Below are 18975 nucleotides of genomic sequence, written 5' to 3'. Positions count from 1 at the left end.
TTAGATTTTCAAACGCCAGGGTTGACAACAACAACTTAAAAGTAAAAAGATTATCCCTTACTATTAGTTTGATAAATAAGCAGGGATTTGTTGGTCATGTAAAAATGGATTACAAATGTGTTTTCTGCGTGAATTAGATAAAGGTAAACAAAATTCAAAAACCAAAAGAGAACATCGGGATACAGAGTTTAAAAAAAAGCCAATTTTTCAAAATAAAAAGTAAAACTACCCTCATTAGGCTGATATATTCGTGTAGAAAAATTTTGGATAATATCATTTTTATTTTCTATTGACCCCAATGCATCATCAACCTTTGCTAATAGACTACTTAATGCTCTGTTTAAGTGTTTGGAAACTGAATACAGTTTTACTAAACTTATATTTTGAAAAAAAAGTCTTGTACTAAAATAAAAATTAAATAACTCTTTCTTGTTGAACTGGATAGATACTGGATAGATTCTTGTTGAACTAGATAGATAAATAATAAAAGAAGTTAGAAAATGTTAGACCTAAAAATATAAGACAAAATTTCAATCATGTCAAACAAAATTGTTTGCTAAACTGATAAAAATTATTGATGAAATATGTTTGAACGGGAATTAAAGAAGTACAGGTGTGTGTATGCGTGTGTGTATGCGTGTGTGTATGCGTGTGTGTATGCGTGTGCGTATGGGTGTGTGTATGCGTGTGTGTATATATTTTTGTATTAAAAGACGAGTGTTTAAATATTAACAAATTTTAAGTATTGGAAAAATTTTTTGCATTTTTTTAGTAACCATAGCTTATTTGTTTGTATCTTCGTGTATATTGAAAAATATACTTAAAAAAAAATAAACACAAAACTTTTATTTTTGAAGTATATTACGAAGCAGATTATAATTCAGTTTGTAAAAATTTAGAGCTTTACTGATTATTCAATTAATTTTAAAAAAAGACGCCGAGTTTCCGATTTGCGTTTAAAAAATATGATTTCAAAAAATACGCCGAGTTTTCAATTAGCGAGACGCAAATTTTTCCAAAAGTTCCCAGGGCGTCTCGAAGAATCGCTATTGTTCTGCTGCCTCTGGGAGAGCGCTGTATCGACGTATGTTGTGCTTTGGACTATTTATCAACAAGGTTAAACTGACCTTTAATGCCGTAGTCTATTGTTAGATCCAATCGCCACTTGTGAATAAAAAACTTCAGTTTTATGTTTCTGTTTCAACTGTTAGATATCTTTTTTTTTTGTTCGGAGCTCCAATATTCCTGCAAAGTGATATTGAGGCTAAATTTACTAAATCTATAATATTCGAACTCAAATTACTTCAGCCTAAACTGTTGATTGTTTACTGCAAGCCACAATAATTACCATAAGGGATCACAAAGTCAGGGATATGTGGATAGCATAAATTAAGGAGAATAATTCGCCTAATTGTTCAGTTAAAATGAAGTTTTTTCATTTCAATAAAAACACAAACTACCATACTGAACTCAAACTTACTCAGGCAATCCAGGGGATAATGGTGTAATTCCGATTCCACTGGTTGACAGTGGATGAAGCAATTCCTTAAACACAATTGAAGTCATCTTGGATAAACAAAGAAATGGTGTCATCTGAGTAGAAGCCAAAGTTGGAGAATCGAAGTAAATTGTATAGAGGTAACTCTCAGAAGCGCATGCAGAAAACTCTCTCGAATTTTATTACAGCTAAAGCTAAAAATTTGATTTGAAATTTTATAAATTTGAAAATTTCAAGAACAAATCAAAACTTAATAGTCTCACTTTTTAATGGAATAAGAACTTATATAAGATGGTTTAATTAACCCTAAGAAAAACTTCTTGTCCTCCTTAAAAATATTTTTTTCGACACTTTCATCAGAAGTCTGGCAATTCCCCTCCGACTCCCCAAAAATACGCCAATCATTTTAATTGTAATAGTCTTGTAATGCATAGTGGGTAATTTTAAAAAACTTACGAGAATAAGTTGAAAAGTATTTGAAGGTCAGTATCACCTCATTTTAAACCACGTTAATTTATTATTATTAGCTTGAACAATAAAGATGCTTGCCAGTTATATTTAAAATGAAAAAAGGAAGATCAAGAAAATCTTCATAGTTAAAAAATTGATATCAAATGTTAACACTTTATTCTTTAAATAAACCGCATATAAAAAGCTTTTTACAAAATTTGATGAGCACAAATGGAAAAAAAAATGGAGAACACCGTTCCGTATTGAACCAGGTGCAATATTAGTTTTATGTTTTCCCATGAGCAAAAACAGCGAAGGTTTCAAATGAAAGAACAAATCTATTTTAGACTACAAACTACAAAAAATAATCTCTGTATCCTGATATTAAACTATGTATCCCGATGTAAAAAAATTTCCTTTTCGTATATTCTAAAAATATTTAGAACCCTAAATGATTAAAAAAAATTAAAGCTATCAATTAGAACAAATAACCAAAATTGAACCCAAAACAATATCCGTATTACTAAACATCAAATAGTTTTTTAATGGCGACAATGAAGAAGGGGGGGGGGGGGGGGAATAGGTGTTGTAGTTTTAAAAGCGCATTTGATAATAAAACTTATCTTTAAATTAGATTCTGCGATTTCTATTATTTAAAAAATTTAATAAATATTGGCAACCTTCAGACTTGAAAAGAGTTCCATTTAAATGAATGAAAGATGTTTTGAATGAGAATTTACGCACTAATATTATAAGACGTAAATGTTATCGCATTTCCAAAGCATTTCCCGGGGGTACATTTTTGTGGAAGCCGACTAATACTAGTACAACAAAAACACCTAAAATTCGTAAAGCAATAATTAAGGTCTAAAATAACTGTTTTCCGTTGATAAATGACAAAAAAAAGAATAATAAAAATGTTGACGAATTAATGACATTTTAAAGTATACGACGGAAGTATCCATTTACTTAAGTAGTTCAAAACAGATCAAAACGGTAGCATAACTTAATTTTTTTTTTTAAGAGAAATTTAATAGTTCTTAAATAGTTTGTAATAAAAAGTTTTCAGCACTTTTTAACAAAATTTTTAATGATGGCCATTCAAACGAGGTTCAAAATGGAGTCAATCGACTACACCGCATACGACGATGACAGCGATTACGATAATCTTAGCTCAAATCAAAAAGTAAATAAGACGACGTGTTTAACAGTTAACACCGTCAATAAAACAGCTCTCGAAGAACAAAATAGTAAACAAATATCAAATCTACACAGAGAAGATGGAGGCAATCAAATTACCTCAATTAATGAGAATAGGAAATTCTCAAAGAATTCTAAAGACTTCACCAGTACTTCGGAAACCCAGCAGATGATAAAAGCTGATGTGATCAATTGTGAACAAGGTGTTTCGATAGTCAGAAAAGAAATATTTCCCACCATTTATGATTTTTCTAACTTTAAAGATAACGAAAAGCTCCCTTTTTTTATTGTGATCCAAAAATTTGCTCACGATGGCAATTTTTTCGATGAAGGAGACGTTTTGAAAATTGAGAAAACTACATTTGCTCGAAAGTTTTCTAATGTAATCTTTAACAAGAAAAAACATTCCAAGTCTAAAGAAAGATATTTTACCGAGAGGTTGCTAATAAAAACAAGAACGGTTGTCAATTCTCGCAGATATTATCCTTTAGCTGAGTTGATAAGTTTAGAACAGCTACCAATTTTAATTTTGAACAGGAACTTAAATACTGAACCAGTTGCTTTACTCGGAGAAAAAAGCTTGCGTGTATTATTAGAAATTCTATCCATTCGTACAAAAGAAAACTCGTTTTTATACCGTCTTAAACTTTGTCACAGAATGACATAATATACTTAACTTAGAATACAAAAAAAAAACAAACATATTATGTTCATTTTGATGAACAACAAATTGAAGAAAAATATAACTACTTTAAATAATATTGTTGAATATGAGAAAGCTTTAGATTTTTTGAAGTTCACACGACATTTTCGACTTACAAACAAGGTAAAAGTTACCACCGACAAATCTGTAGAACATACCAAGAAAGTGAATTTATATTATACTTAAATATGCAATTAAATATATATATATATATATATATATATATATATATATATATATATATATATATATATATATATATATATATATATATATATATATATATATATATATATATATATACATACATACATACATAATTATATATATATGTAAACACATACACACATATACTAATAGAATGTATAATCACAATGTGATTAAACTATGTTAATGTATAAGCATTTACAAAACAAACACATGTATAGGTTATATACTTTTATAAAGTATAAGCATATATACATACATACATTCATACATATATACATATATATATATATATATATATACATATATATATATATATATATATACATATATATATATATATACATATATATATATATATATATATATATATATATATATATATATATATATATATATATATATATATATATATATATATATATATATGTATGTATATGTATATGTATATAAGATATATAATTATCAATATAATATAATTATCTTTTGTATCCTTAATATAAAAAATATTAGAGGTATAAACTTAGAAATATTAAAAAAAGAGGTTTATGTGTGTTTTGAAAAAATTTCACTTAAGCAAAAAATTCTTAATTGCTAAAAAGAAAAAGCCGTTTGTGACATCATGGAGTGAGGTACTTTTATTACACCGCATGAGTAAGTATGCCGCACTAATTCAGCTTCTAAATCCTATTTAGATAACTAATAAAAAGGGATGTCTTTTACTTCTTACTGTTTTATTACTTTAAACATTATTTCTAAAATGACAAGAACGAGATCGGCATTTTATTTTATAAAGGCAGTTGCGTAGTTACTTAATCTAAACAGTATGAGTATATTAAAGAATGTTGAATGATTGTTGTTAGATGGAGTAAATGTTGAATGCTGTTAGAAATTTAGAAGCAGTTTAAAACAGTGGCCACCAATAACTGTGGTCATAACAATTGTAAAATTAATTTACAGTAGTAAAATTAATGCAATAAGTAATGGCCACAATTATGTACCGAGAAAAATAGTTCGTAACTATCGTAAATTTCTGAATATAAAGTTTCTGTCTATAAGTAATCTTAAGAACTTAAATCACGATAATATCGTATGTAGAACCTAGGTTCTAGAAAATATTTTCGCTAAAATATAGAAATAAAAAAAAATATTCCTCTTGTATAAACAAATTAACGATAACCCTTACACTATTCCGCTAAAATAACCTTTCAAATCAAACCCCATGCCTAAACCCAGCCTCAACCTTCAGTTCTAAGATTGGGGGGGGGGGGGGGGTTTATCCTGGAGAATTACCTCATAATACCTAAAAATAAGAATTCTCCATTTTCATCTCACGTATTGTGCTAATATCATTTTTTAAAAATCAGTTTGCTGTTCATGAAATCTTCGTTTAAACTTTTAAACATACGTCTTTTAAAATAGTTCAATGCTAAAATAAGTATTTATATAGTATAACATCCCTAACAAATTATCTGTACGTTTCTTAAAAATTTTTAAAAATATTTTTAGTAACAAAAAAAATTAGAAACATATTTTTTTGCACAAGCGGATAAATTTTGTTTGAAAAAGTTCAGAAATTGATATAAATTGTTCGTTTAGGCATTGTAAATCGTATTAATCTTTTAAAGATCATTAATTTTAATTAGCAAAATCTATTTTATTTTCACCATTAACCGAGAAAAAATCTTCGGAAATTCGAAAAAAATGCTCTTTCGATGGCTTTAACAAGCAATGAAGTTTCGATTTGTTTCCTTTTCTTCGGCATTATTGGCAAAAGAGTGAGTGTTTTTCTAAAAATGCCGTTGGTTATTCCGATTCTCGGAGCATTGAGCTCGGAGTTTGATAGTTGCTCGAAATATATTTAACAACCAAAATTCAGTTTTTTGCTTTCGAAATATTGCAGACGTTTTTTTTTTGGAAAAGAAATCCTTTTATGTTATTGCGCTTTTATTGGTTTTCATGGTCCGTTTCGTTCTGAAAGTTTTATTCTCACATCTTGTATTCTGCATAACATAACTTTATAGCGCAATGAAGCGAGATACCAACTCGATTTAACCAATCCATTTTTCTTAAATGTTTGGTTAGATGACCTTTGAATTTAAAAAATTCTTCGAAAGAGAAAAAATTCTTCGAGAAAAGTTAACCAAAGAAAAGATTCAAAGATTCTTAATACTTCAACCTGAACATCTGTTTTATTTGTAAGTTTATCTTTATGCTAATCAATAAAAATTTTTCTTTTATTGAATCTATCTTTTATCTCAAGTGGAAACTTCGTTTCCAGGAATAATAATTTAACTGGATTAAGGTTGAAAAGTAAGCAATTTTTCTACTTTTTATGTTATCTACTTTTCAGCATTAGGAGTTTTATAAGGGCTTATATGCATAAGTTCTACATTAATATGCATAATTGTACATTGATATGCACAATTCATAGTTCTTCATAATATGCATAAGTTCTTGCAAATCCTTCTGTGATGAAAAAAAAACTTCTTCAGTATTTAAAAAAGCATTGATTTTCTAACCAGAAAATATGAATAACTATTGTAGCTAAAATTTTTCAAGATAATGGCCAATATATATTACCGTTTTTGACACTATATCCAATTCTCCTATCTTTTGCTATAAATATAGCGCTCTATCACGGGGTAACAAGTGGAAGACTTAGCACCCCGCAGTCTATGGGTATTTAACATGAGTATAGTGCATAGTATGGATATTTAACATGAGTATTTTTACTCTAAATTTCAAATCCTCGAGCATTAAAATCCCTACTTTGAAATATTGTAAATTCGTTTCGATTGTCAGAGCACTTTTACCATTTTTTCCTCTTTCTGAATTGCTGTGCATTTTTTTTCTCAATTTTTAAATCACTTGCTTCTTTGAAAATAAAAATTTGTAATCAAGATACCATAAAATACCTGGTAAAGTTAGGTAATCACACGCTGGGGTTTTTAAAATATTGGTAAAATGCTATTTCAAAATGATGTTAGGAAAACGTTCAGCCAGATTGACTTTTATTTGATATTAGCTATTTACTTAATGTAAATATGTACTTTAAGTCAGTCATAAAATATTGGTTATCAAGAGAATTTATTCAAAGCAGTAATTCATCAATTTTTGATCTTAATTTATAATGCAGTAATTTGATTTATTAACAAAGTTCGTAGATAATCATTCATTTTATATCATTTTGCTGTTTTTTAAAACAATATTAGCAATCACCATATTCAAGAAAGCTGATAAAGTTAGAAAATAATTTTAACTTTGAGGAAAACATAAACTTGAGGAGAACATTAAGAAAAACCTTTATGGGTATTTAGTCACTGATTGCTAATATCAAATATTCTTAGCAACACTAGTTAAACCATTCTCATTTTTTTTGAAGAAAATTTCAAATAAATTTTTAATTTCTTAAATCTATTACATTCAAATCTTGACGCCGCATTTTTTTAACGAGAGCTGATGTTATATATTATAAGTATGTAAAAAAACTCTTTTACATGAATTATTGAATAACCTATATGGTGTTTTATTATTTATTCAAAATCAATTCACGAATGCTCAAATATATACTTAATTTTTTAGGCTTTACATTTTTTTCAAACCTTTACCATACTAAAGCAATGGCACTTCAAATTGAAATGATATTTCAAATTATATATATATATATATATATATATATATATATATATATATATATATATATATATATATATATATATATATATATATATATATATATATAGGAAGAAATTTTAAAAACTCAAGTACATACCTAGCTAAAGTTGGAGCAAATCTGTTAAAACTTACTCAAAATTTTTTTCAAGAAAATCAGATGACTGTTATGTCCTCCTCAAGAGTTGTTAGAATTTGTCCTTCAAAATAGAAAAAAATAGAGAAAACTCAGGGGGTTTGAGGGCAATCGATATGAAAAAATTTCTTTATAAATTGTTTTCTGGTCATTTACTACCAACATTTTTTATCTTAAAAGGGTATGTCATAAAGTGTTTTGCTTATTTTGAGTAAAACGATATTTTTAAGAGGAAAAAGAAGAAAAATTTATATTACGCACGAGGTTAAGTAAAATGGTTAATTATGTTTTTGCATACCTAAAATTCATTTAGATGGGCAGCTAGTAAAAATTTTAAACCCACTCTAAAAAGATTTCTGAAAACTTAATAAAGTTTTAGGTTTTCAAATAAAATAAAGTACCTGCAGTGGGTACATTTTTCTCCATAAACTATTTTTATGGAGAAATAAATAGTTGAATCTAGATACCATATGTGCTTGTAAAGAAATGTAAACACATAGTCGACTGAGAAATGCTGACTGAGAAGTGCTAACAAGCTAAACTAAGAAATGCGAACACAGAGCCTCAGGTTTGGAGAAACATTTCTTATACTCTTATCTCAAAAATTTGAAATTGACAGAAGGAGATAAAAACTTCATGGTTAGTTCAGAATCTCTAATCAGTCATTCTTCAAATTACTTTTTTATTGACATAGGAGTAATCTAAAGTTTGTCTTGCATCTTTCGAAAGTGTTCTCCTTCCACTGTCTTCTAATCAAAAGGTTAAAGGTTTACTATCTCATCTTTGTATTCATATTCAGAATTTTAAAAATTTTTCTTAAGTACATAGCAATCAATTATTGGTTGCTACGCATTTCTCTTTGGTCGCGGCTTTTCAGAAGTAATCCATTTTAAGCTAAGTGATATGTTGCCTACGGACTAGTAAAAGAAGGTATTTATCTACCTCTCTTGCGATGTTAATAAGTAATCTTTCGTTCAAACCAGTGTATCAAAGGTGTATCAAAGCATAGTTCACAAACTTTTTAAATGAAGTTATATTCTTCTAGTATTTTCATGATTCCTAGACAAAGATTTTCACCTGGAGAGGTTTTCAAGGCTGGTTGGTGACTCTCTCTCAATGTTTCATTCTTCAGTCTTTTTCCCTGATTCATTTTGAACAAAGTCTTCCCATCAAAATAAATTATACTTGGATAAAGGGGATAATTCCACAACATTCATTATATCTAAGTTAGCGATATCTGCTGTTTCCTTAGCAGTATTCTTCGTCTTCATTAAAGCAGTTGAAGTACTGGCTTTACATTTGGTGATATCAACTGCAAAATCTTGAAGAATTGCGTCCGTTACTTTTTATAAGACATTGGGAGAAATATCACTGACAGTAACTACGACAGTAAATTTCCATCAAAAGTTCTTTGTGACTTGTGCAGTAAGTTTAGAATTATCTGATCATTTATGATACCAATCTCCTGGTTCATAGTCTAACTCAAGATCAGCACTAGTGTCAGTGGAACTAAACTCTCGTTCTGAGGTGGAATCATTTCTACAGATTCATTTGGTGGTCTTTTATCTCTTTCTTACATCTTAAAAAACTTTAAAGTCATTTGTTTTAACATATACAATGTATAAAAACATAATAAGTATGTATTTGATACATATAATGTATATTTATCTATATTTTGATATAGTAAAAAAAATACGTACCTTCTTTAGGAATTTTCTGTCTTCTGATCCCAAAGTGAAGTATCTGGGTCCTACCAGGTCCTCCAAATAACTTAGATCTTCATGTTTTCTTTTATCTGAGCGTTTCTTGTCCCTCCTAACTTGGTCTTTCAAATCTGTGCAACCAATCAAAAACAGCTTTTTCAAATAATGCAAAACAATCCCTTAAATTACGTTGTCTTTAGCTACTCCCCTGTATTTGTTTCTACTCAAATCTAAACATTTCTTGTCCAGTTTCATTAAGTTCTAGAGAATATTCTTATCTAATATTACTTGAAATCATATGTGACCCAAGCAGGTTGCTAAACCTAAAATGCAATCAAAGGCTCCTTCTTCACATCTCCAATAAACTTGAATCTTTTTAGAAGGGCATGAAAGAATAGCAGACTTTTTAGAATTATGAGGAAGTCGTAACCTTTGTGGGAAATAACATTTAAAAAAATGTTGAAGAATATTCATATCAGTTTCATATCAGTAAGGGGTTGAAGTCTTTTACAAAAGAACTAAAACTTAAAATTTAAAGTAATTTGTATATTTTAAACGGCATACTTATCTGTAAATGCTGGCTTTGGTTCACTTATGATAAAAAGCTTGTTTTTTTCTTGATCTGGGAACTTTTCAATTCTTTTCGAATTTTTTTTCCACTTTAAATTTAATGTAGATTTAATGAGCTATTATTAGTTACACATTCCTACGTAATTTTATTAAATTCTGAATAATTGAATAAAAATCAAGTAATAAATTATTTATTTAGAAGTAAAATAATCCAAACGACTTGACATAAATATAAAAAAATTCTAAAATAATAATTCTATACATCGTTTTTAAACTGGGAAAGCAAAAAAATATTTCTTTAAAAGTTAACACTGCTTTTAAAAACAAAAATTACACAAAGAAACATCAATTATTTCATCTGATAAGCGATTATTTGCTAATCGTTATGTTTTTATGCATGCTACGATCTCAAACATACAAGTATTTCGGAACAGCAGGTACCTTCAGCTCAAACTCTTTAGAACACGTTACAAGAAAAATGAAGTTTTATATCCTCACAAGCATTTCAAAAATTAATAGAACGCATGCCAAAAATCTGTAATTCTTGTAAAATCTGTAATGAAAAATTGAGGTGGATATTTAGATGAGTCAAAGATTTGATTAATATTAATTTTTTTTTAATATTTTAAAATATATTGTGACAAATACGTCTACATGCAAAACTTACTTTCATAATCAACGATCCTATGTAAGAGATCCTATGGATCTCGTAAAATATTTACAGCTGTTGTCCTTAGATTCTATACTGCTCTTAGACTTAAGTGAACTCAAAATGATTTGAATTTGCGATCTAATTTGATATACAAGTGCATTTAGTTATTATAACCAATCCAGTTAAATTTTAGACTTATCTTAAGGGTTTAAATACCAATTTACCTATTCCATGTTAAGATTTAGTAACTGATTTTCTTAAAACAAATGTTTGATGTTTGTCATCCAAAAGTTTTAAACTTTTCTTTGACTCGTTTCAACTATAGTAAAAAATTTAAACTAAATTAACGTTTAAAAACTGAATTTAAACGTTATTTTGAAAATCCTATGTTTATAAACTTAATAATACAAGAAAATTATGCATCATTATTAGACTGTGCTATAATTTTTTAAAATAAATATTTAACAGGGTTGCAGTATCGAACCGAACAAGCTAAAAACCTGACTAATTGACACTGTCGATTGAGAAGATGTTATAGTTTTCAGAACAATAACGAAGAAGTTTTTCTCCCGAAGAAGTCGCTTTGGGAAAAATTTCAAAACATCTAAATCTTGATTTATAGCACAATAAGTAAGAAATGATTATTATCAGAAAATTTTAAATGTTTTTATCCCATCTGCGTTAAATTTGTTTAATCATAAATTATGTTAGCATTAGTAATAATATTAATAGAAATAACAAATATAAAATAACGCAGCTTCTTATATGATGATAATAATAGTTTACTGCTATTTTCTATTGTTGTAGTTATTTATTGTTTTAATAATACCATTATAACCTTAATTTTATGATTATTTGCACAAACAAAAAGATTTCTGAAAATTTGATCTATAACCCAAAAACTAAATTTTCTTAATAAAATATATTATAACTATTTATCACCGAGTGAAATTTCATCCGAGAAATTATAGCCCAACTACTACTATTATGCTACTATTCTAACACGCATATTATGTTGTTGCATGTTGCTAATTTTTTTCTGGTAGAGAAAACATAAAAGGTAAAGACGCGATCATACAACTGTACTCATTAAACTAAAGTTAATTTGTAAATATAGAGTTCCTATTTTTAAAAATGTTTACAATAATATCTATGATAATATGTATTCGTGGCTGTTTTTGAGCGAAGAAATTTAGTAACCTCTTTCGTGAACATTTTCATTTATGAATGGTTAACTTTTAATTATGTTTTTGCTTTAACGTCTATACGATGTTATATTGCTGTAAAAAAAAAAAGAAAAAAAAAAAATGACGATGATTATTCAGGAAGCTTTCTTACAATTTCTAAAGCGTTCTTAGAGTTAATTTTAAAAGATGTTTTAAAAAATCATTATATGCTTTTTTGTAAACGGCTTTCCTTGATGGCGTCTTTTATCCCTCTCCTTATTTTCAATCCTAAAAAAAGGGTTTGTATTAAGGACATCATAAAACTTTTAAAAATTGTTTCCAGGATCAAAATACATCCTTTAAAATGTCTAGGGGTTGATAATAAACACAAAATCAAACAAATCTAAGTATCTATGATATAGAATGACCGCTATGAGTTTCAACAAGAATATACATCCTAAATATATTCATCCTAGAGCAAAATATTATCTATTAAGTAACAAAATTAGTAGAAGAAACAAGTTTCCTGGATCTCTTTTTATTCAACTTCACAACAATTATGAAAGTTTCAAGAAGACGGGTTAAATTCCATCTTCAGCAAGCTGCTGGCTCTTGTATGAAAATGCAGGTCCAGATCGGAGTTTGGGGTAAAGTAACTACAAATTATTAACCTTTGTAGAAGAAAGTGATTCTTCAATACCTAGAATTTGAGTTGTTTTATTACAATTACACGACGATGAAAATGAAGCTTTTGCTGTTAAGCAAAATCCAGTTTCTTCCTCCACAAGATTCTCTGGTATATTGACGAAGAGAGAAACAGAGGCTGTTTAACTTTCGCTTTACATATAACACTCAGTTGTTTATACGTAAAGCGAAACAATTGGAAAGAATGACTTAAAGAATGTCACCCTCAAACTGTCGAGAGTTGAAAATTACAATTTTGGGTTATTGAGCGCCCATTTGTGGATACGGTTCTTCGAGTGTTAATTATAGATTGTCTACAGATTAGTTATAACGAGTTGTCGAGCAAGGGAAGAAACCAAAAAAAAAAAAAAAAAAAATATGGAGTAACGAAAATCAGAGGTTCTCGAAGTCTATAATAAAATAATGTATAAGGCATTACTTATATATAACAAAAAAAAGGTTACTGATAACATACAAAATATATTATAAGTAACTTTTTGTTTTATAAAGAACTTTACATTTAATTATTTTTTTAAAACGTTATCAATAAGGGCACATTTGTAAGCTTTTGCCAAGAGCGCCAAATCTTGTGACAACTCCATTCAAAAGTTCAAAAATATAAAAAATATTAAAATATTGCAAAATGCATCGTGGGTAATAACTGTAATAATACTTTTTGTTTTCCGAGCTCTGCAATTTTTTTAAACTTTAATGATTAGAAAATAAACAAAAACAAAAGCAGGTTTGAATATGCATTAATCAGTAAATAATTTATTGTTTTAGAAAACCAGCTGTCACGCAGCGTCCTATTATTTAGCATCGAATCTTTCTCATCAACAGTTTGATATTGTGTTGAATAATTATTATTCAACCAAACAAGTATTAATGTTTAATATCAATAATTCAATATAAATTTTTGATAATTTACTGAATAGGAGAGTTAAAGCAATATTTTGTTGCTATGAAAAACATGAGGGTCATTTCAGAAATATTTCTGGTTTTAAGTTTGTTTAAAACTAGTTTGTTGGATTTAGAACTTTTGTACTCAAAACTAAATTAAAGGTAAATCTTCACTTCTGAAGTACTAATAAATTTGTTAGCTCCATTCTATAGGTGTACAATAAAAGACAGCAGATATAATCAACCGTCAGACAACGTTTGGATTTGTTTTCTACCTCTGAACCTACAATTTGAAGTAAGTTAAATGTTGGACGATGTCGGGGGGCAAAAAAGTTTTCAAAAGTATTGATTGTGGTCTTCCTTTCTTATAAATTTAGACTGGATAACCTTTTATTTAGGAATTTGTGAAATTAATTAACACCTTGAAGGATTTTAAAGAAGCTCAAGTATTCTTAGAATTTGATAAAGTTTTAAGTGAATGGGCGTTTATATTCTTTTTAACAAGAAAAAGAAACATAGGACTTGTGTCTACAGTTAATTGCGTATATTGAACTCCTAAAGATCGTTGCCAATACTAAATCTCTTAAGGTTTATGAATATATATGCTTGAACAAGTTGATTAACTATTTCAATTTCTCTTTTAATTAATTGTCATCTACTTCAGATTAACAACATCAATAAAAAAAGTCTGTATTCATCGAGTTAGATTACTTAGATAACGAGAATTAGATTAAGAGAATTTGTATTAAAACTGTGTAAGATAAATTTAACTAAAAAAAGTCTGAATAAAAAAAAAAAAATTCTGTTACAAATTTCTCAGCTCAGCACAATTTTTTTTAAACCTAAATAGTTTAGATAAACTCAATTCCCTTAAGCTAAATTTAAAAATCTTAAGTCTTTAGAGAACTCAACAAATACAAACCATGGATCAAGATTATCAAAAGTAAGTTATGAAATAATGTTTATAGTTTAAATTTGTCGGGCGGAGATGAAGCTTTGCCACTAAACCCCTTTAAGAAATTTGAAAAAGAAGATGGAAAAAAAAAGAAGAGTAAAGGAATGAAGTTTGACCTAATACAGGATTCTCAAATAATATATCACTATAAGCAGTTACAATAATTTCAGAAAAAAAAAAGTTTAGTTCAAACTGAATTTGACAATTTTTAGCCCCAACAATATTTATTTAAGTATTGGCTACATTTTTTAGTATTGAGTTAAGGAAGACTTTATTTTTTTTTAAAACTTGCATAATAGATACCTATTGCAAGGGGGAAAAATTTGAAGAATTATAAACAGGATTATTAAGTTTTACTCGGCTCAAACTTATCTTCACTGATAAAATAATTTTAGTATAATTAGTAAAGTGCGCAAAAACTTTTTAGCCATTCTGAAACAAACAGCAATCATAAGAGAACTGGTAAAAGCCTGTTTTAGAAAACCATGAGCACAGAGGTTGAAACAAAAGTAAGGACTTGAAGTACTAAGTGAACTTGAAGAAATCCATTGTCTATAGGAGAATTCAAGAAACATCTGGACAGATAGAAAAGCAACAGTTGAGAAAATCTTTGGGAGATTAAGAAGAAGTTTTGGGAAGTATTTTTTTTATGTTGATCTCCTCCTCACACTATTAAAGATTGTTTACCAACCACATCAACTTTAATCTTTGGATGAATGGAAATATTTTAACGTTTTCATTTAGCAATTTAACTTCTATTCATTTATTATTAAAATATTATCTAATTTAAATTTTTTGAGCCACTTTTTCTTTTATGTTAAACAAAGTGGATTTTTTTTCTAAGAGTTTTAAGAGCGCATTAACAACACTGTAACTGTAACAATATTTTGCATAACTGTAAAAATATATTGTAACACTGATATTGTAACCTTCTTATTTCCAATCTTACTATTTTTGAAACCATTTTTAAGAAAAAAGATGCCAGAGTTTAAAAATCACATATGTGGTTGCTGCAACGATATACCAACTTGTTTAATAACATACTTCCTTCCGTGTTTAACAGCTGGTAAAAATGCCGAATTTGTTGGAGAAAGTTGTATATTGTATGGTTGTCTTGCACTCACTTGTGTTAACTTTTTTACTAATGCTTCAATTAGAGGAAAAATTCGAGAAAAATATGGAATCGAAGTAAGTTGTTTTTTAAAATTTTTGTAAAGTTTACTTATTATAATTTCCTCACATCTTTTATAAAATAATCTAAATGTATTTGTTTTTTAAATTCAGGCTGCACGAGGCTTTAAGCAATTAAAAGTCCAATTTATTTTTTAAAAAAAAGTGCTAAAACAAACTAAGGAGAACAATTGTTTGGTCTAATAAGTCCTGTTTTTTTTTAGGGTTCTTTCATAAATGATATTGCTTGTCATTGCTGCTGCCCACTTTGTGCTTTGGTCCAAGAAGCTCAGGTTTGCTTTTTTTTAATACTTACTCATAAATATCTATGGTTTAACTTTCTCGGAAAAGTATTCCCCCGGCTTTCCAGTGACGGGAATTTTTTCATTCACCAAATTTCATTTGTTTATCATTTAAAAAAACAAAACTTTTTAATAATCGCCATTTAAAATTTATTCAAATTTTTCTGGTTTTCTTTAGGAGATTCAAGCACAAGGCGGTCCAGGAGTCTTAAGCATGGCGAGGGAATAAATTATAAAAATTTTTTAAAATCTAAAACAAATATTTTAATGCATGTATAAATAGTTATAAAAGTTTGTTTTGCACCCTTAACACGGCGATTTTTTTTTGATTGATTTTCTCCCTCTTGCAATATTTTTGGAGATTTTCGGATACGGATGAAACGAAAACAGTTTAACAAACAAGTACGATTTATTATAACAAGCAATACGACGTCAATATTATAAGCATTTGAATAGAAATTTTAAGTCAAATTTTATGTTAAAAAATTATATACACAAACAGTATTCGATACTATCATTACAAAAAATCAAAATAGTTTTTTATAACATAATTTAGAAGCGTGCCATCAGTAATATATCTGTTTAAGCAATCTTATTCAAACTAACTATACGAATAAACAAATGTCTATAGAGCTTTACTTTTGACATACAGCTAATTGAAATTGATCCACATAAATTTTCAAGGAAATTTCCTCGTTTGTAATTTGCTGCAAACTGCTCTTTTATTTGAGTAATAGCACCATCACTGTCACCATGAATAAACTCCATATCATCACGTGACTCATCTCTACTTCTATATTTTGTTGAAGATGCTGTATCATTAACCATAATGTCTGTAGTTGGGTTCTTTGACCATTTTGTTCTTGCATATTGCTTTTGATCGATCGGTGACTTTGCTTTTTCATATCGGGTGTTCAAAGCATTGAACTCTTTTTCAATCTCTGGTTGTTCATTTAAGGCAGCGTCAACACTTTGTTGAATAACTTTTTATATCTTCTTTGAGGTTCACTGTATCATTAGTTAATTGTTCTGTCTGTGGTACTAAAAAAGTTAAATTAAATTTAAACATATTCCAAAATACAAAACGAAATTAAAATAGCGCTAGATTTAAACCGATTTAAAAAAATATGCTAGAATGTTTACATGAATGTTGAATTATTTGTAAAGAAAATTATTTGTGCATGAAAGTTAACAATGAAAATTATTATAATCAACTTTAATGCACAACTGCAAAACAAATATCTTGAACAAAATTAAAACTCCATTCACACACTTGAACGCACATAGGTACACACACTAGATTAAAAAAAACCCTAAATAATTGTCACTAACCCTGTTACTAACCTTTAGTTTCATTTAGTTTAGAAAATACTCTAATATGTTGTAACAAATTATCTGAATCTAATTGTCGCTGAACTGGTGAATATTTCCAAAATGATTGATAAACTGTATATTTGGTGTCACGTTTTGATTGATGATTTGCCAATTTGGAGCAGTTTTTTATTTTGCCGCATCTTTACAAAACAAAAATATTAACGTTATGCTATAATGATTTATTTTATCTGTACTGACATTAATGATAATAATGGCAAATGATCTTTGTAAATTAAAACAACAGTCACGTATTTTATACTCACTTTTATATTTGAGTTATATAAAAAATTACCTTTTAAATGTTACATTTTCAGCCATCAATAAAAATGTATAACAACCCTCCTTCTCAGAAAACGTGTTACAATCTGTACCACGTGCTTCAATCTGTCTTGGCAACTGTTGCCATAATCTCCCTGTGTTACAAACTCTTTGTACCACCAACAACAAAAATGCAACGATGAATGAAAAAATGAAGTCTTGTTTAAAACATGTAATAAAATGAAGACAATAGACCTAAATATAACTAAAACAGATAATAAAATAATATTTAAGAAGCTAAAATTTTTTATATTTTTATCTCTTTTTACTAATAAAGATAAACCTCATAAATATTGTGGCACAAATGTCAGGGTTTTTAATAAATATTATTAAAATGTTCTAAAATTTATAATATTGTTGTACGTGTCATTGAAAATGACATGTAGCAAAATTTAATGATTTTTAGATAATTAAATTTTTCAACAAAAAAATAATTTGATTCAAAAAAGGTTTAGTTTAAAATTTGAACAAAATTGCACTCTCAACCCTTTAATGTGAATAATATAATCTTTTTATTTTCATTTTTACGCGCCAAGTAATTTAAATTTCTCCGAATAACATTACAAAATTCAAAATGGTTCCTGAACCATCTTTATACCAATAAAATAACCAACTATGAAACTCGTGGATAGACTTCATCCACAAGGCATCTTATGATCTAAAAATTTACACATGGGTTCATAATGTGTGTATCAAAAATTCCAGTTTACAACATATACCTTCTGATAACTGATGTCATAAATATAGATGTATTTTACTAAAAAAACAGTGATTTCTATGTCTGTTTTGTTTAAAACTACTATTTAGCTGTAATTTAGACATTTAGTTGTAAACTGGAATCTAAGATCCAAATGAAATTTATCTTTATAAGTAATAACATTGGTAGTTAAGGAAACCGTCATTTAGTCTATCCAGCTGATTATTTCTAGTTTTTGTACTACTTTTTTTAACAAATTGAATTTTAATATCTATATAACTTTTAAAGAGCAGATTTTATAAAATTTATTTTATTAATTTTATTAGAGTGTAAATATATATCATGCGATTTTATAAAAAAACGCATGATATATATTTACACTCTAATAAAATTAAAAAAAAAAAATACATAAATTTATATTTATAGTCCTAATTCAATGCTATAGATGGTAATTTTTTTCAACTTTTCATAAAAAATGAAAGATTTCGGACGTTTTGAACAAAATTTCGTATTTCTTCAAAAAAAGTTTTTGAAATTTTTTAGCCAAAAAAAATCGCCGTTTAATATTATAACTAATTTTTTCTTTCTTTTTTGTTCTAACGGTTTAAGAGACCC

General features: G+C 27.8%; 1 protein-coding gene, 1 long non-coding RNA gene and 1 pseudogene across 14 annotated transcripts; 1 reads left to right on the top strand and 2 right to left on the bottom strand.

Annotated features, from left to right (window-relative positions):
- Positions 1-319: 319 nt before the first annotated feature.
- Positions 320-10904, bottom strand: LOC149887344 (uncharacterized). 10 transcript variants are annotated; one of them, XR_016453393.1, is made up of 6 exons: positions 10810-10904; positions 9570-10695; positions 7834-7933; positions 1481-1692; positions 1128-1245; positions 320-468 (listed from the first exon to the last, which is right to left on the bottom strand). It is a non-coding gene; the product is annotated as an uncharacterized LOC149887344 (long non-coding RNA). The 10 variants fall into 10 exon arrangements; XR_016453392.1 differs by having other exon boundaries at positions 1128-1692; XR_016453396.1 differs by lacking the exon at positions 1128-1245.
- Positions 6073-16281, top strand: LOC145190026 (cornifelin homolog B-like). 4 transcript variants are annotated; one of them, XM_090090596.1, is made up of 5 exons: positions 6073-6256; positions 11263-11424; positions 15471-15687; positions 15894-15962; positions 16150-16281. In XM_090090596.1, exons 3-5 carry the CDS (start codon positions 15478-15480, stop codon positions 16198-16200), a joined length of 330 nt encoding a protein of 109 aa, XP_089946722.1. In that variant the 5' UTR covers positions 6073-6256; positions 11263-11424; positions 15471-15477; the 3' UTR covers positions 16201-16281. The 4 variants fall into 4 exon arrangements, with proteins under 4 accessions (XP_089946722.1, XP_089946723.1, XP_089946720.1 ...); XM_090090597.1 differs by having other exon boundaries at positions 6233-6371; XM_090090594.1 differs by lacking the exons at positions 6073-6256; positions 11263-11424 and adding an exon at positions 13572-13706.
- A 126-nt stretch (positions 16282-16407) lies between these two features.
- LOC145186020 (uncharacterized) lies at positions 16408-18402 on the bottom strand (annotated as a pseudogene).
- Between the last annotated feature and the right edge of the window lie 573 nt (positions 18403-18975).

This window comes from Hydra viridissima, unplaced genomic scaffold (genome assembly GCF_058129835.1).
Source record: "Hydra viridissima isolate aposymbiotic clone 2 unplaced genomic scaffold, HvirCarnegie_v1 scaffold_6, whole genome shotgun sequence".
Lineage (NCBI taxonomy): Eukaryota > Metazoa > Cnidaria > Hydrozoa > Anthoathecata > Hydridae > Hydra > Hydra viridissima.
This window is presented reverse-complemented; position numbering and strand designations above follow the sequence as displayed.

Excerpts from the sequence above, each read along its gene's own strand:
- LOC145190026 (XM_090090596.1), top strand. The coding sequence starts at position 15,478 with ATGCCAGAGTTTAAAAATCACATATGTGGTTGCTGCAACGATATACCA. Across the intron at positions 15,688-15,893 it reads GAGAAAAATATGGAATCGAA|GGTTCTTTCATAAATGATAT; the intron begins GTAAGTTGTTTT and ends GTTTTTTTTTAG. Across the intron at positions 15,963-16,149 it reads CTTTGGTCCAAGAAGCTCAG|GAGATTCAAGCACAAGGCGG; the intron begins GTTTGCTTTTTT and ends GGTTTTCTTTAG.